At 42.4% G+C, this 24,238-nt stretch overlaps 1 protein-coding gene and 1 pseudogene across 2 annotated transcripts in view; both read right to left on the reverse strand.

Moving 5' to 3' along the window:
* The window catches only part of LAMA3 (laminin subunit alpha 3), a 256,339-nt gene extending 233,781 nt beyond the window's left edge, over positions 1-22,558 (reverse strand). For both annotated transcript variants that reach the window (XM_088019656.1, XM_028098310.2), the window contains exon 1: positions 22,277-22,558. In XM_088019656.1, the coding sequence (XP_087875782.1) occupies positions 22,277-22,558 (282 nt within the window). The remainder of the gene's footprint in view (positions 1-22,276) is intronic.
* On the reverse strand, positions 12,651-13,208 carry LOC114204973 (selenoprotein S pseudogene; annotated as a pseudogene).
* Positions 22,559-24,238: the final 1,680 nt, after the last annotated feature.

Here is a 24,238-nt window from a genome sequence, read left to right on the forward strand (position 1 = left end):
GGATGTGGAGAAAAAGGGACCCTTGTGCACTGTTGGTGGGAATGCAAATTGGTGCAGCCGCTTTGGAAAACAGTATGGAAAACAGTGTGGCGGTTCCTCAAGAAATTAAAAATAGAATTACCATATGATTCAGTAATTCCACTACTGGGTATCTACCCAAAGGAAAAAAAACACTAATGTGAAAAGATATATATGCACTGCTAAGCTTATTATAGCATTATTTACAATAGCCAAGATATGGAAGCCACTCAAATGTCCATCAATAGATGAATGGATAAAGAAGATGTGGTATGTATATACAATGGAATGTTTCTCAGCCATAAAAAAATAACAAGATCTTGTCATTTGCAACAACATGGATGGACCAACAGGGTATTATGCTAAGTGAAATATGTCAGACAGAGAAAGACAAATACCATATGATTTCACTCATATAGGGCATTTAAGAAATAAAATTAATTAAAAGAATTTCTAAAATCTAAATAAATGAAATGACTGTTTTCTTGGGTAGGATAATATAAAAAACTTATCAATTCTCCCTCAAAGTTGATCTATAAAGTCAATACAAGTCCAATAAAAATCTCAATAGAGATTTTCTTGGAGCACGATAATTCTAAAAGTTATATGGACTAGCAAAGAACCAAGAAAAGCCAGGATACTGCTGAACAGGAAGATCAGGAAGGAGGAAACTTGCCCTTCAAGGTATTAGGGCTTATTATGAAGCTGTCATAAATAAAACAGAGCAAGATGAGAGAAACAGCCCTACAGGATAAAAAAGAGCCCCAAACAGACCCACGCATTTTGGAAACCTTAGTATATAACAGAGGTGGTACATCAGATCAGTGGGAAAAGCTCCATATCCAATAGAAAACAATAAAATCAAATTCCTACTCAAACCACAGACAAAAATCAGCTTCAGATGAATTAAGGACTTAATGTCAGAAATAAACTTTAAAACCAATTAGTGCAAAATATCAGGGAGTATCTTTTAGGATTTGGAGCAAGGAAAGATTTCTTAAACAAGAAAGCACTGGTTACAAAAGAAGAGATAGATTAAAACTAAGAATGCTGGTTCACCTTAGGGGAATATGGGTGGCTCAGTTGGTTAAGTGTTCGACTCCTGATTTTGGCTCAGGTCATGATCTCAGGGTTGTGAGATCAAGCCCCACATTGGGCTCCATGCTGGGCTTGGAGCCTGCTTAAGATTCTCTCTCTCTCCCTCTGCCCCTCCCCACCCTCCTTCTCTCTCTGATATAAAATAAAATAATATAAAATTTTAAAAGAATAAAAATTTAAAAGAAAGAATATTGGTTCACCTTAAAGAAGTAGAAAGAAAAGTTACAAACTGGAAGATATTCACAGTATACAAGTGGCAGACAGCGTCTCATGATGGCTGCCATCAATTCCTTCTCCGTGTATGCGTCCGCCACCTCACATATCAAGAAGTGGAGGCTATTTTCCCTGGAGGTTATTCTCTCCTCTTGAATCCAGACTGGCTTTATTATTTGCAGACGTATCATTCTGGAGTTTTTGAGCAGAGGCTTTAAAAGGACTGGCAGATTCTGCTTCTTGCAAGCCAGCCTCCAGGTAAAAAGTCCAGCTACCCCCAAATCACCATGCTATGAGAAAACCCGTGCTAACCAAATGGTGTGGATGCATGGAAGAGCACCAGACACATTAGTGAAGCCTTCTTGGACCCCCCAGTCCTACCTAGGCACCTACTGAATACAACTGAGTTATTCCAGCTGACACCACATGGAGCAGAAAAACCACCCAGCTGAGCCCAATCAGCCCAAGATTTGAGGTGGTGTTACACAAGAATCAATACCTAAACAAATAACATAAAATCAACAAAGAATTCTCATCAGAAATACATACCAAACTTCTGCAAATCAATAAGGAAAGTATAAACAGATCAATAGAAAAAAGGGTAAAAGTAGGAATGGGCATTTTACAGAAGAGGAAACACATACATCCATAAACATTCAAAGAAATGTTCACTCTCACCATCATTAGTGATCAGGGTAGACCACAGTGTAATACTCTTTTATACCCATTCAAAAGGCCCAAGTTCAAAATTTGAGGATAACTAGCATTGGAAAGGATGTGGTAGGAGTATGAACTGGTGTAGAGACTTTGGAAACTATTTTGGCATTATCTTATAACGTTGAAAATTCACATTTCCTATGACCCAGTAATTCTACCTTCAAGCTCATAACCCATAAACTCTTGCACAACTTGATGACATCATGTTCAAGAATATTCATAGATGCACTGTTCACAAGAGAAAAATCCTGGGAATAACCTAACGACCCAGCCACATCAGTGTGAATGAATCATGGCAGTATATTCATGCAATGAATGAATAAATGACCAATAATGAATAAATGAATATATTTGACAACATGAAAGAATATGGATGAATCTTCGCAATATAACAAATGGGGGGAGCATGATATAAAGTTAAGAGCAATCAAAATGGGAAACACTTTTTAGGAAGATAAATAGATAGATATAATAAAACTATATAAAAAGGAAAGCAAAGGAAAAATTAATAAAGGATTCAGGATGATGGTTACCCCAGACTGTAAAAAAGAGGGAAGGAAAGTGAGGAAACCATATGGTTAGACATAAGTTATTATCAAGGCCCTAATCTGGCTTTGGTGGCAAGTACATGGGTGCTTGTTATATTATTTAAAATCCATCCATCCACACATACATTAAAGCAGACGACGCAAGGACCAGTGATAAAAGCATGTCATAAACTGAGGGTTGTGAATAATCTATAATCCACCTCTGCACCTGAGGTCCAATATTTTAAAAATAGCCATAAATAAATAAAACAGGACCAAAACTGAGAGAAGTCAGAGAACAGGAGGACAGAGAGAACAGAGGATTCTTTCAAGCTTGTGTTCAATTATTCACCCATCCGTGCGACACACCTGTGCTGGTCACCTACTCCGTATTCCAGACAGAGATGAGAATACTAAAAGACAAGGACAAGGGACCTATCTTGGAAATAAGGACAAGGGACGCATGCTCTGAATTGTGTCAAGACTATTATTAGCCTAGCCATATGGGAAATAGCAAATAACCCAGGAGGGGCTAGAAGGAAAGAGGACAGAACTGTTCAAATAAATAACAAGACAGAGTTGAGATCTAAGGTTGGAAGGCCCTGGAAGATAAGCCAATCTTTCAGAGACCCACGAAAGAACCTATGCTTTTTCAGAAGGATGGAAAAAAGTCTCTCCCGGTTCTTAACATTGTTGATGATTCTCCTTAACTGAAAACCTCTCATATACAGTGCTTCGCCTCTCAATCCACAGTATAACACTGTATTGTTCTAAGAAACCAGAGGTTGATTACAGCACTGCTCCCTAATATAATTTTATTGTGTGAACCCTCATTCATTTATTCAACTTCTTAGAATTGCTTACAATGTGTAGAGCACTAATTTGGATTCGGAGATAGAAACAAGCAAACAAACACTAAGAGTTGGCCCCTGGCCCTAAAGAAATGTAGCAAGAGAGAAGAGAAGTAGCTCAAACACCACATAATACCAAAAGGTGCTAGAACCAAGCTAGCCCGGGGATATTTAAACCCAGGAGAGGCATGCCATGCTTTACTTTGCTTAATCTTCATGACACTCTCAGGCTTATATCAAGGTATTCAAAACTTAAAGGAGAAGAGAAGGCTCAGAGAGGTGAAGTGCCTCACCTCAAACCGTACAGCCAGGACAGGCCGGAACCAGGACCCGTGTGTGGGTCTGGTGATGTTTCTCCCAGCCAGAACGCCTTCCATCCTGATCCAGCTGCAAGCTCCATCAAAAAGCTCCGTCTTACACTTGGATGGAAGGTGAGGCTGCACTGAAACAGCACTTACGTAACTTTCCACACACCTGTCCACAACCTGGGAAAGAGACCCAGCTCGGGAAAACACCCTGTCATGTCTGACAGATGCGTGGATGCACACCCTCATGGCAGGCTCAGAAAACCCAGCAATGGCAGCCTCGAACCACACTCAGCTGCTAACAGCCCCATGATGTATTGGCACATTCACGCCACCCCGAACCTTCCTCCCAGCCATCACTTGCCAAGGTTCCTGAGGCCATGTGCCTTAAAGGCACCGTCTCAATTGCCCCAACCCAAGCCAGCTGGAGCCCTGATGTGGAGAACATTCTGGAGTGCACCCATTCCAAACTTAAGATTGCTCCTTCCCAGACCTTGTTGAGAACATCGTCCCTTCTGAGAGGCCCACAAGCACATCAGCATGGTCACCAATGATTAAGATAGGCAGTTCCGCCTGTTTCCTGCAGACCTATACATCTGACAGATGGGTGAAGGGCCATTACACAGCCCAGGAGAGTGCCCAGCTCTCTGGAGCCCCCAACAGATTTCACCCCACAGTGGGTGGAGCACGCATCTCTAGTGTGCGGGGCTCCTGGAGGCAAGGATTGGAGAGATCTATCTATAGGACTTGAGATTGATTCCAGGTATTTTTTTTTTTAAGGCAAATAAGAAAATGTCTGCAAAATTTACACTTATTACTAAAAAGATGTGTCCCTCCAAGCCAAATTCTGGAGGTTTTTTTGCTTTTAACTCATATCAAAGAGATACATTTTGGAGTAAAATCTTGGGGTTTAAAGCCTACTTCCATAGATAGATAGATAGATAGATAGATAGATAGATAGATAGATACCTTTATATATTGGTCGAATTATTTAGCCTCCCTTTAGCTCCTTTTTCCCCTTGTTAAAATGGGGAAATCCTCCAATTGTATGTAGTGGCTGTGAAAATTCAATGAGATCATCATCCATAAAGGGATCACATTGCCATCTGACCCCCAGGGTGTTTGTTTAAAATGCAGATTTCAGGTCCTGAATCCCTATATCAAGGCTGTGTCTCTGGTGGGGGGAAGAACTGGAATTTTTAGCAAGCCCCTCAGCTGATTCTTCGGGCCCCTGCAGTCGGGGACCACAGAGGCAGTGGTGACAGGCACAGGCAGAGTGCGCCACTAGGGACCCATCTTGCAGCCACAGTCACAGAAGAAGTTACATTGATGGTGGTGATGACAAAAACATCCACCTGCCAGACAGAGCACCTTGCACTTGGCACATGGTGACTGGACTTTCATGATAAATCTATTAAGATGAGTCCAATCATTTGGCCCTTTTACGGATAAGGAGACAGAGGCTCAAAGAGGTTGAGCAGCTTGCCTAAGTGGTGTAGCCAAGACAGGAAAACAGGGAGGGATGCTGGGGGGTGGGAGGTGGGGGCGGGAAGGAGGAGTCTGGGGGAGGGGCAGCAGCTGTCCTGCAGCAGCAAGAAGCCGAGAATCTGCGGGCACCTCAGAGATTTGGCCTTCGCTAGAGAAACGTGTTCCGCTGGCTCACGCCTGCCTGTGAGTCAGGTGTGACCAGGTAAAGGAAGATGCTTCTCTCCACCCCCAGACAACTGAGAATTGTGTTTTTTCTACATTGGCACAGTGTTTCACTGTATTCCCTCTTTTACTCTCCTAGGAATTATTTCACACATTCTTGATGATCCTCAAACCTCCTCCTTCCTCTTCCCTTCTCTGGATGAATTCACTGAATTTGCTCCTCTTCCTAATCCACAAACCTCCCTGCATGTGCGCCCACACACCTGCCTTGCCTCCCATTGCTGTGGAGAAGCTGTCTGTGCTCCAAAGTCTGCCCCTGCCCACCCCCCTCCTCCCCAACACTGAATCTGCCCCTCCTGCCTGTTCAAGGGCTTTGTGTCTGCCATTTCACCCCGTAAACACACACACTCTCCTGCATCTCTACATAGCCCTCTACTGGATCACTCCCAGCAGGAGACAAACAGCCCTCCACTTTCCCCTCACTCACTCCCCTCGACCCACACTGATGCTCTTGCTGTTCCTCATTCACACCAAGCACGGTCCTGCCTCAGGGTCTTTGCACTTGCTCTTCCCTCTCCTGATAATATGCTTTGCCTGGACTTAAGTCCCTTTTCCGAGAGGCCTTCCCTGTCCTCTCCATCAAAAGCCGTGCTGCACTCTGCCATCTCTTTCTACTGTCTTTGCTTTCTCTTCTGAGCAGGAAGCACTTATTTGCCGGCTTTGCTGTCTATCATCCTTATTGCATTGCAAGTGCTTGAGTGCAGGGACTTGTTCACCACCTAGAACACAAGGTTCTGGCACAAGGTAGGCACTTAATATTTGTTCATTTAGTTAATAAATAAAAATGGCATAAACTATTTTATTACTCACTTCAGGAAATATACTAGAAAGTGATAAATGAGTTAATTAGTGATAAGGAGGAATGGTATTATATCCCCATTTTACAGAAGATGACACCAAGGCTCACAGAGGTAACATAACTCATTCAGGATCACATCCTGAGGAAGAGATGCTTTCAAAGCAAGCTCTATTAGTTCCAAAGCCCGTGCTCTTAATTCTGACACCATACAGTCTACTTTTGGGGATTCTAGGACCAACTGGTTCCTTCTTGAAAGAACCCAAGAAATTCCTTCTGGAAGTCTTTAAACTCATATTTTAATGGTCTCCATACATTCCTCCTCTTTCTACTTCTCCCTCTATTCTCTTGTTCTCTGTACGCTGTGTTGGCATTTCACTGGCAATAAGGGGTCCCTCGGTACCTGTACTTGCATGTAAGTTGCCTGCTCTAACACAAGTTCAGGTTTACAAAGTAGGCCAGGTCACATTTACGCCTGCCCCCTCGAGGCCCCAAACCCAAAGTACTTCCTCCTGAGAGTTTCATGCCAAAGCCTAGATTTATGAGAACACATCTACGCTCATAGTGTATTCATTCAACCACCAACTACTGACCTGCTAAGAGCCAGATACTGCCCTTGGGGGAAACAGTCTGACCCTGACCGGATTCATTCCTCAAGCTGAGCTTTTCCCTTTCAATTCCCTTTCAGTTATTGATCTCCTTCCGAAGTAATTATACTCTTCATGGCTTTATTTTCCCATTGTCCCATTCCCTCCACTCTTTTGTTCAAAGTTTTTAAATTTCATCAGTCCCCTAAATTCTTTTGAGGACCGGAAAGGTTATAAATACACACAAAAATAAAACGAAGCATTTATAAATTCTGGAAAGGCTACAGAGATCTCACTCGGGCATAACATTCAAAATACGCAACGACGAGGGCAGCCAGCTTTCTGAATTCTTAGAACACGCGTGCATTTTCCCACCTCACGGCCCCTGTACCTGTTGGTCCCTCTGAATGGAACACATTTTCCCACCGTCTTCATGGGGCTGATTTCTTCTCAACCCCCAGTTGCTGTATCAATAACACCTCCTTAGAAAAGCTTCTCCAACTACCAAACCTAGAGAAGCTTCCCTTCATCAATCACTTTAACAAAATCCTGCTTATTCTTTCCAAGACACAACCACAATCCGTAATTATTGTGTATATTTATTCACTGGTTCCAGTCTCCCCATAGAATGTCACCTCCATGTAGATAGAGACCTTTCTTGCCTTGTTTGGATTTGTATTCCCAGTCTCCTCTGTGCCCGGCACATACAAGTCAATAATATTTGTTCAATACAGGAGTGGATGAATATCACACACAAGTGTGTGTACACACACATCCCCAGGTAGCAGATCTCGCCTTTGTTGATAAGAATCTACATTAAGAATCATTCAGGGGCGCCTGGGTGGCTCAGTCAGTGAAGCATCTGACTCTTGATTTTGGCTCAGGTCGTGATCTCAGGGTCGTGGGATCGAGCCCTGCATCAGGCTCCGTGCTCAATGGGGAGTCAGCTTGAGGATTCTCTCTCCCTCTCCCTCTCCCTCTCCCTCTGCTCCTCCCCAAACCTGCACTTGCTCCCTCTCTCTCTTTCCCTCTCTCAAATAAATAAATCTTTTAAAAATAACATCCACAAAAGTTCTACCAACTCCAGCTGAGCTTCCAGGTGCTGAGATGGTCAATGAGGACAACAAGCCAATCTGAAAGTAACACTCGAGACCTTATTCATTCACTGCAACGGTGAAGGCAAGAGGCGAAGATGCCAGCGTCCCAGTGTTCCACTCTTCCCCCATGGAACAGCACCAGGCAGGGGTCAGATGACAGGAGAAGTATCCCACTACCCAAACAAAAGGCTCCTGCCTTTTTATGAGCCCAGAGAATTGAGGGTAAGGAGGAGAGAGTGGGAGTAGAAAAATACCCAGTCAGCGTGGGGAAAAGGTCCTCAGCCAGAGCAGCCCGTAAGTCTCAGGGCAGGCACCTGGGAAGTACCAGGTACCTCCACTGGAGGCCTCGGACTCAAGGCTCCTGGGCTGGGAATGCAGAGATGCCTAGGAGCATGGATGGTCCAGGGGGACCTGAACCCTTGGTTCTAACTCCCTGCAGAAAAGTGCAACGTACTCGCTGTGTACAGGTCCAGTGTGGGGAGGGCAGCTTCCGCCAGTAGGCCTTCCAGTCAAAGCCTTCTAATTATCTGCGGATGGGCCTAAAAATGACACACAGGATTTTGACCTAGTAAAGGACTCTCATCCCCTCTTCTTTAAAAGCCCTTTCAGGGCACCTGGGTGGCTCAGTTGGTTGCGCAACTGCCTTCAGCTCAGGTCATGATCCTGGAGTCCCGGGATCGAGTCCCACATCGGGCTCCCTGCTCAGCAGGGAGTCTGCTTCTCCCTCTGACCCTCTCCCCTCTCATGCTCTCTCTCTATCTCATTCTCTCTCTCAAATAAATAAATAAAATCTTTAAAAAAAATCATTCTATTAAAAAAAATAAAAAATAAAAAAATAAAAGCCCTTTCAGTGATGCAGTACACTCTGCATAGGCAGTTCTTCCCACAGCTGATCCCGATCCTTTGTGCTGCAACATTACACATCCCCTTCTATTTGTCTTCAGTGAAGTTGGAGAACCACTGGCTACAAACATCTCTGTCTTGATTCTGAAGGCCCCCGGCTTCATCTTCCTGGTGGTTGGTCGAGCAGTTCTAAATGTGATTTATTTCAGCTCCAATCCTCCTAAGCTAGAGTGACAATCATCGTACGTAACAGCCAGAGAAAACAACACCCAGAACCGAGGCCAGCAAGTGATCAAAGAAAATGGAGGCTGCAGTAACACCAAGTGTATGGGAGGTACAAAGTGTTACATGGCACTCAGAGAGAGGGAACGAAGATTTTATTACTATTAGAAAGAGTGACCTCAATATTTTTATATTTGTACTCAGATAAAAGTCTACTAAGTTAACATAAAAGATAATGAAAGAAAACAAAAGAAAAAAGAAACTTCAACTAGTTTATGGCAATCTTACTAAGAGATTTTCCTAATGAGGTCTCCCACCATTTTCTGCTAATTTTTCTGGTTCATTGAAAACATTCAAGATCACATTAAAGATACATTTAAGTGATCAGTTGTCACCATGAAATAGGAAAGCCACATGGAAACAGAGAAGACAACAGGAAAATTTGAAAGTCTGAAATTTTTGTTCTCTTCAAATCACTATGCAAACGACCTTGATTAGAATCTTTGCCACCGATGTCTTCTGTGCACGCAAATCCTCAGCAATATTTAGTCTCTGCAGAGCAAATCCCAGGACATGGGGAATTGGGCCTTTCATTTCACAATCCCACCCCATCCTTCCCCTGACATAGCCCCTCAGCCCTCACTAGTGGTGAAGGAATCATCCAACCAACCAGGCTCCGTGCAAAAGGGATCCAAGGCTCACGGTATCCATATATCCATTGTTCCCAAACTCCCAGAGTCTCACCTGCGTTAGTCAATCCTTACTTTATGCCTTTCTGATACGTTCTTCATATTTAAAGATGCCTCAGGGCACCTGGGTGGCTCAGTCCTTAAGCACCTACCTTCAGCTCAGGTCATGATCCCAGGATACTGGGATCGAGCCCCACATAGGGCTCCCTGCTCTGCAGGAAGCCTGCTTCTCCCTCTCCCACTCCCCCTGCTTGTGTTCCCTCTCTAGCTGTGTCTCTCTCTGTCAAATAAATAAAATCTTTAAATAAATAAATAAATAAGCCTCAGGGTGGGTGATCCCTAAATACTTGTTCAGCCAAGAGCAATCCTCATTCTATTTAGAGACTACACTTTGAGTTGCCAGATTGTGAAGTCTCAAGAACAGAGAGCCTAGAACTACCCAGGGGGCCTCATACAGTGCCCTTCATCCTTAGTCTCCCACACACAGATAACTCACACACTGAATAGTCAGTAAGTACAGCTGACTGATTAAGAGACTGGTTATCTGATTTAAAGTTAAATGACTGCAATGGACTTCATATTTGTGTGTCCCCCTTCCCCCAAGATGGGATGAGCTGAATGGGATGAGTGCCTTTATAAGAGAGGACCCAGAGAGATCGCTCACCTCTCCTACCATGTGAGGACACAGTGAAAAAACATGAACTAGAAGTGGGTCTTCACCAGACACTGAACCTGCCCACACCTTGACCTTGGATTTCCCAGCCTCCAGAACTGTGAGAAATAAATTTCTGTTGTTTCTAAGTGACTCGATCTATAGTACTTTGTTATGGCAGCCCAAAAGACGAGCAGTTACTGTATTAGTCTCCCAGGGCTGCCATAGCAAAGTACCATAAACTGGGGGGCTGAGAACAACAGAAATGTCTTGTCTCGATTCTGGAAGCTAGAAGTCTGAAATCGAGGTGTTGGCAGGGCCCTGCTTCCTCTGAAATCTGTAGAGGAAGGATCCTTTCCTGTCTCTTGTAGCTTCTTGGTCTTGGCCCCTGTATCAGATACCTCTACTTTGAAATTCAACACATCAGGGCCACCCCTGCCTTCCAAAGGCAGGTTGTTGAAATTCAGGTATTTTTTTTGTCAAACGGCACTTCTATCCAGGTGTTGCTCCAATGGGAAAATTCTATGATGGTGTTGTCCTTTGAAAGTTTCTTCAAAAAGCATCCATGGCATATCCGTGACATGCTGCCACAGGGAAGACAGACATGGGCAGGAAACTGTGGCCCCGCCCTCAGAGAGCTCAAGATCTAGCAAATAAGGACATCAGACATGAAGATAAATGGTTCCAAGATAATAAATAAAATTAACAAGATGGTGCACTGTTTGGCTGCAACTCTGAGGAAGGAATAGTTAGTAGAGTGGGTATGAGCATGAACTCTGCAGCTGGAGTCCCTGGCCATACCACGTAGTAGTTTTCTGATCTTAAACAAATCACTTAACCTCTCTGTGCTTCAGTTTTCTCATCTGTAAAATGAGCACACTAAGAGTACCCCCTTCATAAGTGGTTGTGAGGATGAAGAAGTCAGTACATGTAAGGTGCTTTAGAACAGTGCCAAGCATCAGTAAGTGTTATATAAGTGTGTGTTAAATTAATACCTTGCACTGAGCAGGGGAGTAAGTCCCCTGATCATTAGGCTGTTCTCCCTGCTCACCCTTCTGCCTCTTTATTTGGTATCATTTCTGTACACAGTATATGCAGTAGATGGCATAACTTGAAAGTAGTGGAGAATTCTTTTTCCCACTTCTCACAGTTAAGCTCTGCATAAATAATCTCATTAAAACCCATATTTCTCTCTAGCTAATGTTCATTTATTAATTTCACATGTGTTTTCTGAGCATCTAGGATGGGAAAACCACTAAGAAAATACAATGACATTGAAAAAAAATGGCAGGACACATGAGATTCAATGAGTTGGCTTTCCCCAGGGCATTTTCCACCCTGTTGGCATGAGGGATCTAATCAAAGCCCTGCTAGCTCATGCAAAAAGCTTTTTTTTTTTTTTTTTTTTTTTTTATGAAGAAGAAAAAAGGCTCACTGCCTCTGAGCAGATACAGCCTTGCCCAGGCTGGATTTCAGCCCCCACATGTCCCTTGGCCAGGAGCCCATGTATACAGTCAATTCCATTGACTAAGACCACTGAGGTACCATTTAACGAAACTTTTTCCTCACTAGGCAAATGGTTCCACAATGTTGAGCAAGGGTTAATGCAGGTTTCATAAAAGCCTAAATCACAACCAGAAAAAAAAATTTATGATCTGGGAGAATATATTATTGCCACCAAAATTAACCTTAACAAATGAATACCTCCCTCCAAAATGTTACTTTTTTTGGAATGCTAAAAAGTTGTTTAATGTTTGATAGACAAATTCAAGTTCATAAAGAATTTCCTTGAATTTAATAAAGATGCTAAAAATGTTCTTTGCATTTTTTAAATATTTACCGTTTCTTTTTTCCAAAGTTCTGTACATAACAATAAATATGTAGAAACAACCCCATCATCTGTCTGCATCAGAAATCCTCACTGGTGGGCTCACCATTTACAAGAAAGACATCATTCAGCACAACCTGTCACAGAGACTCTTGTACCAGCTGGGGCTTCTAACTTGAAGAACCATTACTAGATCTCTTTTACCAAGACTGTTAATCACCCAGAGGCCTTTATCTACCAACTAGCAATTACCTATGAAATCAGTGAATGCAGTCACTGGCTTTAGTGAAGTGTGACCAACTGCCCCTACTGCTGGTGGTGATGTCTATGTCCTATGCTGACATCAACCACTAAAGGTACAGGTGTAGTAAAGAAAAGAAATAAACCTACCCCCATGGCTAATTACTGTGAAAAGCGTGCGTAAGGCAACTGAATTGAGGGTTAAGAATTCATCTTGCTAACGTCAAAGGCGTCACTAACAAGATTCTCAGCCTCATCTACCAGATGATGTGCCTCTGCCCAGGTTTCCAGGAGCAGGCTCCACCTCCTTCCCCAGACAGAGGGTGGTAATCACCTCCCTGCAAAGGCTTTCTGTCAGATTTTCGTATCACAATGACTGATGAGATAGAAAGCCCAGCACTGTCTTCTTCTGGGGGGTTTCTTACATTTCCCTTGTACCTTTTTCCTTCTTGCATGCTGTCCCACATTTCAATCTTCTGTCTCCTTTTTTTGTTCTTCGAATTGTCTTAGTTTGTCCTTATACTTTTCACCCTGTGCCTTTAATTCCTCTTGCATTTTCAAACAAGCCCCTGCTACAGCCTCTTGTCTTTTAATGACATCAGGTTCCACGGCAGTCCGGTTGCCTCTGCCTCAAGGCCCTCAGCTGGGTGGAAAGCTTCTGAAACACCACACAGAGAAGGATGCAGCTGAACATCTTCAGCGGGTGATGTGCCAGCCATAGGGACTAGCCAGGGACTCACTGTGACCTGCAGGAAGTGCAACCCCTCGGTCTCCAAGACTGGCTGTGTGGACAGCTGTTCCTCGTCCAATTCCATGGCTGCCCTCCCCCCAAAATATCTCTTTAATTGCCATAAAAATGTGTCCCTGTGTAAACAAATAATATCTAAATTAGTTATTAACACAGTACCAAAACAATTTAACATTGTTATCCCAGAAGAGTCACTTTGCCTGTGGATAATTTAGCATGCCAAATATGTTCAGTATATAATGCACTGTACACTTCATTATCAAAATAATATTTTAGGGGTGCCTGGATGGCTCACTCAGTTAAGTGTCCGACTCTTGATTTTGGCTCAGGTCATGGTCTCAGGGTCCTGAGATTGAGGCCTGTGTAGGGCTCCATGCTCAGTGAGGAGTCTGCTTGGGATTCTCCCTCCCTCTCCCTTTGCTCCTCCCCCCACTTATTCACATTCTCTCTCTAAATAAATAAGATCTTAAAAAAAAGAAAAAGGGCACCTGGGTGGCTCAGGCATTAAGCATCTGCCTTTGGCTCAGGTCATGATCCCAGGGTCCTGAGATTCAGCCCCATATCGGGCTCCCTGCTCAGCAGGAAGCCTGCTTCTCCCTCTCCCACTCCGCCTGCTTGTGTTCCCTCTCTCGTTGTCTCTGTCAAATAAATAAATAAAATCTTAAAAAAAAAAGAATTTTTTACTCAAAAACTTTAAATGACTATTGTGGAAAATCATTGTTGTAGTTCACCACTTTAGAAATCTTACCTAATAATTTTTTCATGCCATGAAAAAACACATTTACTGAGCACTATGTGCCACAATATATGCTGAGTGCTTTTTATCCTCCCAATACGTGTGTGAGATAGACACTATTATTAATTCAGTTTTATATGTGGGGAAACTGAGATTATGCAATTTTCCAAGGTCAAAGAGCTTTAGAGTTAGAATTCAAATTCAGGTCTACATGATTGTAGAGCCAGAGTTATTCACCTCTAAATGAGAGTAATTTGAAGATACATACAATGAGATGATATCCTATTTTCCCTCATAGGAGTTTCCCTGGTCTTTTAAGAAAATTAGGCCATAAAAACAGTAGTCATCTACAGAAAGATCATGTCTGGATCATTTTTGCATCCTCAGCATCAAGCATGATGCCTGGCATGTAAGACCCACTTAATAAGTGTTTGTGATGAATGAATGAGCTTAAAAAAAAAGAAAGTAAAGGCATACAGATTGGAAGGGAAAAAATAAAACACACGTAATTCTGTATGTAGAAAATACTGAAGAGTCTACAAAAAAACTACAGCAAGGTCATAGGATACAAGATCCATATGCAAAAATCAATTGCATCTCCAGTGTAGATGTGTGTGTATATATAAATTAGTAGATATGCATATATTTCCTAGCTCTATCCACTGAAAGGGTCTAAAAGCAATGATACACTAGTAACAATGAGCATTTACCTGATACCCACATCTTGGTTTCTAAATACCACACCCATAATACACAAACAATAATAATAATAAATAATAATAATAAATAAACAAACAATGCTCCTTGAAAGACCAGTTGGTTCCAAGGCAGGAGCGAAAAAAAATTTAAAATGGCCCTGGAACATGTTATGGTACCAGAAAGCAAGGAAGCACTCAAAAAGATGTAAGGATGTCACCAAAAATGGCAGAGGAGAGAGCTTCAAGGATCTGTTCCTCCACTAAAGCAACAATTAATCTCACAAAAAAAAAGCTGTCAAAATGAACATTTTCAGAACTCTGGAGTCTATTCAAAAACCTACAACTTATAATCAGTGAGCTTAAAGATAAGTTGATTAAAAATATCTAGCCTGAGAATAAGAAAAAAGAATGAACAAAAATAAACAAAACTCAAAGCACCTGTAGGACCTTGACCTATGGACCAATATACACATTATGGGAGTCCCACAGAAGAACAAGAAAGAGGCAGCAAGGATATTGGAAGAAATAATGGTTGAAACTTCCCAAATTTGATTAAAGACATGAATCTACACAACCAAGAAACTTAACAAACTCCAAGCAGGACAAACTCAAAGAGATCCACACGAAGACACATTATAATAAAACTGTCAAAAGACAAAGAGAAAATCTTGAAAGCAGAAAAAGAAGCAATTTATCACATACAAGGGATCCTCAATAAGATTAACAGCCTATTTTTCATCAGAAACCATGGAAGACAGAAGGCATTGAGATGATATATTTAAAATGTTGAAAGGAAAAAACTGTCATCCAGAATGCCATACCTAGTAAAATTATCCTTCAAAAATGAGGGAGAAATTAGGACATTCCCAAATAAACAAAAGCTGAAGGAGTTTGTTGCTGGTAAACCTGCCCTACTGAAGGCTAAAAGGCTGGAGATGCTAAAGGAGTCCTTTAGCTGAGATGAAAGGATACTAGACAATAACTCAAAGCCATACAAAGAAATAAAAAACACCAGTATAGTTAACTACATAGATAAATACAAAAGCCAGCATTATTGGATTTATGGGTTTTCCCATATGATTTACAAAACAAATGCACAGAACACTAATTATATATTTATGTCAATGGGCAACAATGTGTAAAGATCTAATTTGTGACAATAACATCATAAAGAGGGGGGACAGACCTGTATAGAAGCAGAGTTTTAGATGCTACTGAAGCTAATCTGATATCAACTCAAACTGGACTGTTATAAAGTTAGGATGTTAATTGTAATCCCCAGAGTAACCACTATGAAAATAATTTTAAAATATATAGAAAAGTAAATGAGGAGGAAATGAAAATCGTTCATTAGAAAAAGAAATTAGGGGCACCTGCGTGGCTCAGTCGTTAAGCATCTGCCTTCAGCTCAGGTCATGATCTCAGGGTCCTGGGATCAAGCCCCACATCAGGCTCCCTGCTCAGCGGGAAGCCTGCTTCTCCCTCTCTCACTCCCCTTGCTTGTGTTCCTGCTCTCGCTGTGTCTCTGTCACATAAATAAAGAAAATCTTAAAAAAAAAAGAAATTAAACACAAAAGAAGGTAGTAACAGAGGAATTGAGGAACCAAAAAATATAAGACATATAGAAAACAAATAGCAAAATAGCAGAAGTAAGGCCCTCCTTATAGTAATCACTTTAAATGTAAATGGATTAGACTTACCAACGAAAGGCAAAAATTTGCAGAATGGATTAAAAAAAAAAAGCCACAATACAGATCTACAAAAGATTCACTTTAGATCCAAAGACACAAATAAGTTGAAAACTGAAGGACAGAAAAAGATATTCTATGCAAATGATAATCCAGAGAGATGGGGTGGTTATACTAATATCAGACAAAATAAACTTTAAGTCAAAAATTGTTACAAAAGATAAAGACACACATGACACATTGACAGAAGCCAATCCTTCAAGAAGATATAACAATGTAAATATATCTATACCAAACAAAAAAAGCCTCAAATACACATGAAGCAAAAACTGACAGAACCGAAAGGAGAAATAGTTCCATAACATTAATTGGAGACATCAGTACTCCATTTCAATAATTGGTAGTTTCTCAAAAACTTAAACATAAATTTACTATGTGATCCAGCAATTCCACTCCTAGGAATCAACCCAAGAAAACTGAAAACTTATGTCCACACAAAGATTTGTTTGTGAATGTTCATAGCAGCATTACTTATAGTAGCCAAAACCTAAAAACAGTCCAAACGTCCATGATTTGGATAAAGAAAATGAGGTATAGCTATACAATGGCATACTATTTTCTGCACTAAAAAGAAGCAAACTACTAAATCATACAACAATATTAACAACCTCAAAATCATTATGCCTAGTGAAAGAAGTAGACCCAAAAGGGGCGCTCAGGTGGCTCAGTCAGTAAAGCATCTGACTCTTGATTTCGTCTCAGGTCTTGGTCTCAGGGTCATGAGATCAAGCCCCACGTCCAGCTCCTCGCTGGGTGTGGAGTCTGCTTAAGACTCTCTCTCTCCCTCTCCCTCTGCCCCTACACCCTCCTCCCCCTCTTAAAAAAAAAGTTAGACACAAAAGACCTCATGTTGTATGATTTCATTTATATGAAATTTACAGAAATGAGAAATGTTTAGGGACAGAAATCATAGTAGTGGAAATAGATGCAGAAATTGAGTGTGTAGACACAAGAGAAAATTTGGAGCTGATGGAAATGTTCTAAAATTGGATTCTAGTGATAGTTGCACAACTCTATACGTTTATTTTAAAATATTTAATTCACACCTACAATGGATGCATGTTATAGTATTTAAATTATGCCTCAATAAAACTGTTAAAAATGACTCATACTTCAATCTAGTTTTGGTAAAAAAAAACATGAAGAAAATGTGTAGTTTTCACATTCATATATGCATTAAAGATGTAAAATGCACACAGCTAACTTTCTGTAATGGGCTAAGTATAGTTTTCTCATAAGTGAGGGGCTGAAATTAATAACCTTTTGTCTTTCTCTTTCCCTATGCCTATTTACTTCTTTTTCTCAGATTAAATGATCCATGTTCTCAATGGCACAGGTAATTCAGAGCATGAAGTAAAATCCTGCAATTCAAAGACTGAACATCCCCATTTCCAACTATTCACCTTCCACAACCCTGAAGATCCATGAGTTCCCATAATCTGTGATTTGTTGAAGCAAAAATTTAAATTGCTGACATTCTGGTGTGTGGAACCACGTTCCTTTGCTGGTGAGTGAACATGGCCCTCCAAAGGAAAACATTTATGTCTGTCTTCTTTGAATGATTTGCACATAAACTTTCATTGCTAAACTTTGGCTAATATTCACACGGAACTATTAGGAAAATCATTTTTAAAAAGAATCATTCATCTTTAAACTGCTGACTGTAGTCATTTGTCTGAAGTCTCAAAATAACTCTTACCACTAAGAATTGTTACAAATATATCAATGGAATAGTAAATGTCTTTGATTTCTCAGCCCTTGCTCAAGACTTTCCTATCAGTTTCACAAAGGAAAAGGTCCTTGTTGAAGCTAACAAATGGTTTCTCTTTCACAATGGTTCTATAAACAGCCTTAGTGAAATTGAGTTTCCTGTTTATGGCTATTAGTCCAAGTTACACAAACACACAACCTAGACTGCTTTGTGGCAAGCATTCCTGCTCTTGGCTGTAATTCACATGTGTGCACTTCTCTACCACTTTCATTCAGCCTAGATACACATTCCTGTGCATAAATTATAATGTAAAGAAGGAACATAACGAAAGATGTGTTGAACAAAATCGACACCGTATGTTTGGTAAATATGTTCACGTCACTCCTTGTGAGTGTAGTGTTTCTGCCAAGCTAAACCAAACACAAGGTTATATTTTCAATACAGCCTTCCACTTACATTTTACCATCATCTTTATCAGATGTCAGTAAATAATAATCATACCTATGATTCCATAGATAAGGAAACATTTAAAATTGAAGCATAAAGTGTGACAGATTTCAGTCATACTTAACTTCTTAGCAGAACAGAATTAAGTTATGCATTTTTCTTGTCTATTCTTTACATTAACTTCTTTATAGTCCTTAGCTGTGTCTTCATTACACTGTCTTTTCCTTCAGTATTTTCTAAGCACATATACTGTTCCAGGCTTTGTGCTAAGCACAGGATACAGCTATGAACCAGACAGACAAAATCCCTGAATCAAAGAACTCTCAAACACCAAAAACTTGCAGTAACAAGTATATAAAATCTTATTTAAAGAATTTTAAATCCAGAGAAACCACAGTGAACATTTTTCACACAATAAACAAAATTCAGACTTCTAAAATGCCCTACCTATTGACACATGCTACCAGTCAAGAATCAGCATTATTATTATTATAGAGTCAGGACCATAAACCCAGGCTTTATTCTAAGATGTGATTTTTATTCGTTTTTTTTACATCGTTTTGCAAAATCCTTCCGGCCTGAAATTCTGAATCCCGGCTGGCCCTAAAGATTTATTTTTAGAAAGCTCAAAGAAACAGAACTGTTTTAGTTACCTCTTCTCCATTTCCCAACTTGAGCATAAACAGATTCAAGATAATCATTCGGGTATAACGAACTGATCAATCATAACCTCCCACCCTTCTCCTATCACCCCTCAGTTTCCTGAAAGGTGGGTCTGCACCAGTGGCTGCCAACACTGGGCTAGAGCGAGCATCTAATAGCCCAGCTTCTAGAACTCCCTTTCCCTGTCTCATCTCCAACACACTTCTGTCCTCATGAGGCAAGAGTCTCTCACATGAGCAATCAGTACATCTTTTCAAGCCCTCAGCTGTGAAAGCAGAAAGCACTATTTAGCAGAGCTCTTGTTCACCCTTTATTTTTAGGGAAGAATAAGGTATAACACCAGATGGCATCCTTTTTCCACAGGCTATAGCTTGGCCTAGAAATACAGTCTGCTGAATGACCTCAGAAAAGCCACTTCCTACTCTATCTAGGACTGTGAACCAAGGTTTGAGGACCTATCCTGGAAATTCAATCAGAACAGAAAATATGACTTTTCTGCACCTCCAAGATGGTAGCACCAACCTATGAGCACTCAAAAGAAAATGCAAGTTGCAGAGAATGAAGTTTGGCCCATTCCTGGGCAAATCTAGGGGAGAGGAGACAGTTGAAAATTTCTTCCCCTTGCATTTACTCTTCCCATAGTCAGAATAGCTCTCTCCAAAGTTGGATGTGCCAGGCAATCCAATGCAGTGCCGGAAGGGACTATAAAAACACGTTTATTTTACTTAAAAATGAAGAAATTCAGTTTGACTAGTATTTAATGTGCAGACTGCTTAGGGCCTTTACCCCATCCACAAGTCAGCTGGTCACAATGGTCCTGAGTGTCTGTCTGCCCAAGGGAAGAGGAGGAGGGGTTCCATCAGGCTCTCATCTGACCATGACACAGCGAAGCTTATGTGGGCCTGGTTAAGTGGACATGGGGATTCTATTCCCCTAGACAGCAGAACAGTTCCAATCTTGTACTAAAATGAGGAGTGACAAAGAAATTCTTTTGATGACACAGATCTACTGCTTATCTCATGGTAAAGTACTTAAAAGACTTTGAAATTTAAAGATGAGTCACAATTTTTTTCACAAAAAATTCCAAATTTGCTTTTTTCTGGGATGACAAGTAGCTGCCAGTAATACACCACCTGATAAATATTTGCCAAAAAATAAAGGTACCTACCAAAGTAAAGGTGTTGTTTCAACAATGTGTGAAAAAGCAAATACTATTCTAAAGAAATGTATGCTTTTGAAAAGAGCGTTTTGGAAAATAGATGTTTGGAAATGTTTCACCTTTTTGTTGCTGAAAAGACAGAACTGGGTTACTCTAAAAGTTCTCCTATTTGCACAGTTTAAAAACCTGGACACATAATTTTGTAATGTATTTTAATATTTTCCAGAAAACTACTTGCAGTGAGTTTTGAATCTATTTTTTTAAACCATTAAAACACAATACCTTCCCACCAGGAAGTACTGAATGCCACCTGAAAAGCAAACATTGACTGGTCAAGTGTCTACTTTAAAAAATTTTTAGAATGATTGAAGGATAGGGCAGAAATATGAGTACCATGACTTAGTGAATTCAGACAGTATCAGACCTGTGAAGTTACACAGAATCCCATGCTCTGAAAGTCCCCTCACTTAATTTGACGCTCTGCTATCACCATCTTGAAATTCATAATCTTTGAACAAGGGGCTCAGATTTTCCTTTTGCACTGGGCTCTGTGAATTATGTAGCTGGTTCTGGAGCTCACGGATCAATGCAGTGGTCCTCCTCGAATCTACAGATTTTTGAGGTATCTTTTCAGCTATGACAACTACTAATTTCAATTATTAATGTAAAACCAACCTTGAATTGCCAGATCGTAAGTGCTTAACTTGTCAAAAATAATGATATAATTACATTTGTATATTTATAAATAGTTAAACACAATCAGAAATTAAATATTTAGAGAAGGCAAAATTATTTGGCACTGTTAATAAAGAAAATTAAAAAGTATTTTCATCATTGTTATTTTATCTTTTTATTTCTATTCTTGTCTTCTAGTACACACAATATATTAATAAAGCAATACATGCATATAATTTATAAGTAAATAAGCACTTACTGGCATTGCATGTTCAACAATTTGTCGTTTATGGAAGTGCACAACCAAGAGTTTCTAAAACCATGACCTAGATTCTCAATGACAATCTTTTGCTTTTGGAGCCGAAGCTCCAAAATTACTCCCTCTTCCGGCAGCACTTTCCCATTCCTCAGCAATAGTTCCCAGTAGAACGAGGGAGGCAATTATGAATCACGGCTCAGTGTAAAGAGGATTTCCAGTCAGGACTAGGTTCAAATCCCGCTGCCCTACGTTAAGTAAGACTCAGGCACGCTTCTTAACCTGCTCACCTGCTCCGGTTCCCAGCGCTGTTGTGAGGGGCCGTGTGTAAAGACCTGGCACACCTCCAGATGCTGATTAAGCACCAGCAACACTATCATTTACACCCGGTGTTCGCGGGATGAGTCTGATGGCCCCTGAGCGCCGTGTCCATCTCTGCCCATTTCAAGTCTCATTCGCCCCAGTGACCCTGAGCGGTGGCGCTTCGGGCAGTGCGGTGAGGGGCACCATCGGAGTGATGCTGCAGATAAAACCTGAAAGTTCTCTCCAAACACGCCACGGAAACCCACTGCTACCAACTCCTCCGAATAAGGTCGGGGAGACAGAAGGGCCTGGAAGGAGGCGCGCCAGTGAAGCTGGTGGCGGGGGGCGGGGGGGCACTCATGGCCTGGTCGGGCGCTACCTGAGTGACGGAGGCAGGATGGGGCGACGGTTCCATACACCCCGGAGCGCATGTTGGGACTTTCTCTGCTGCGCCCGCAAACTTAACCTCAGCCTTCTCTTAGCTCGCGCGCTCTACTGATCCCGGCCTAGGGCGGCGAATTGGCAAGGGCGGAGCTGCCGCAGGATCGCCCCGGGGCACCGAGCCCACCTCCCAGGGTCGCCGGCCCGCGCGGGGCCTTGGGGAGCCCTTCCCGGTCGCCTGGGATCCCTAGCGCGCGCGGGGAAAGGGCCCCCTCGTTCTGCTCCGGGTTGCTGGCCAGCGCGGGAAGGGAGCCCGCCCCTCGCCCCCCGCCCCCTTCGCTCGCTCCCAGGACCGTACCTGGATGGTGTGGCCGCTGCCCGGGGCGGTGGGGCCCCCCACCAACTTGCAGTAGAGCTCGGGCCGGGGCCGGGGCCGCGCGCCGCCCGGTTCCCGCTCTCCGCAGGTGGCGGTGGCCCAAATCCTCGCCGCCTCGGCCAGGTTGAAGTAGGGCGGGTGCAGGCTGAGCCGGGCCGCGGCGCGGGGCTCCCGAACGGGGCTCACGGCGGGCGGCGGCAGCAGCAGCAGGAGCAGCAGGACTAGCCTGGATGTCCAGCCTGGAGCCCGCGCGGCCGCCGCCATCCTGCAGCGCACGATCCTCCCGGGAGGAGCGAGCTCAGCTCCGGGCGTGGGCGGCGGCCAATGCGCGCCCCCGCCCCACGCGCCGGGAGCCCGCGGCGTGCAGGCGGCTTCCCTGGTGTGGAACCTGCCGCGGCTGGAGCAGGAACTGACAGCGTTCAGCCTCGAGCCGGCAGGCCAGTTCTCCGCAGCGCTCTGCGCCCTGCAAACTTTGCGGGCGGGGAGAGCGAAAGGCGTTCCCGGGCTCTCACCCTGGCGGCTGAGGCGGGGGCCGGGACCGCCCCACCTTCCCACGCCCCGCTCAGAAATCAGAGTTCTCCTCTCCAGCTACTCACGGTCTCAGACGAGTTATGAAAGCCGGCTCTGGACCTCGGACAAGGGGGAAGGTTTGGGTGAGAGAGACGTCAGAGCAAATTGGCACTGCCTGCAGAGCTTACATCAAAGGCATTGTGGTTTCCCGGACGTCTCAATTGTCAAAAGACAGGTCCTGTCAATTTCTCCAACACTGTGCGCCAGTAATATCTGTGGCACTACAACCACATTCGGAGTCAGGGGTCGAAGGAGCTCACGCGGAATGGGGAGTGGCGGAACGTGCACATGTAAAAGACAACCAGTAGCGCAGGTTGTAGTTTGCCAAGCTGCGAAGACATCTTGGAGGAAAGTCTTTAGATGCCCGATCTGCTAAATTTTACAGATAAACTGAGAGATATTGAGCGAATTAACTAGAGTTGTCGCGCTGGCGTCTGAGCAGAGGATACGCGCATCCCGGGGCCGAGATCTGGTCTTCTTTGCAGGATGTCTCCCCCAAACCGAGCCCTGTTAAGGGGCTTTAAGCAATTCAGGGAGAGTGTCCCTGCGGCCGTCCAGGACTGACCGGAGTGCCTCTGAGAAGTAGGGTTGGAGCTGTCGAGGAAGGAGAAGGGGAAAAGAGGGAGGGTGTGAGAACATTGCTTGAGCAAAGATTGAGATAGCCATAAAAGATGGTACAGTTGAAAGGAGTGAGAAGTGCCCAGCATATTTATTAACTACTGGGATATGTGCTAGGAAGAAGGCAGTGTACCTACTTAATCTTCTGTTTGTTCTTCAAAAATAAAAAGAGGGGGAAAGGAATTTGTGAGTATAACACCAAAAGGAGAAACCACAAGGACTGGTAAGTTGACAGAGAAACTGAAAGTTTTGTATATCCAAAAGCACCATAACTAAACAAAAATGGCAAACACATGAGGAGAGAATGTTTCCCAGAAAGGACATAGGATTAATAACTTTAATATACAAATTGCTTTCACAAAACTATAAACAGTGGAATACTCAAGGCTAGGAAACCTGAGATAGTTAACAGGGGGAATAAACATATGAAAATTTTTTTGACCTTCCTGGGAATTGAAATGCAAGCAAAGCACCAATGAGACTCATCTTTCATCTATGGGACTAGGAAAGCTTTTCTAAAAATAAATAAATAAATAAAACAGAATTAAGGGAATCAAATATCACAGCCTTGGTTGAAAACAAAAAAAAACAAAAAAAAGTATAACTTTTCAGGTGGGCAATGTTTGCAGTACTTAGCAAATGACTTCAATGTGCATATATTTTGCCCTAACAACTCCACTTGTGGACATTTATATCCAGGAAATAATTAAGAAAGTTTGCAAAAATTTAGTGGCAAGTATGTATCAGAGTTATTTT

The sequence above is a fragment of the Eumetopias jubatus genome, unplaced genomic scaffold (genome assembly GCF_037043125.1).
Source record: "Eumetopias jubatus isolate StellerSeaLion01/CBP00866 unplaced genomic scaffold, mEumJub1_p1.0 scaffold_16, whole genome shotgun sequence".
NCBI lineage: Eukaryota > Metazoa > Chordata > Mammalia > Carnivora > Otariidae > Eumetopias > Eumetopias jubatus.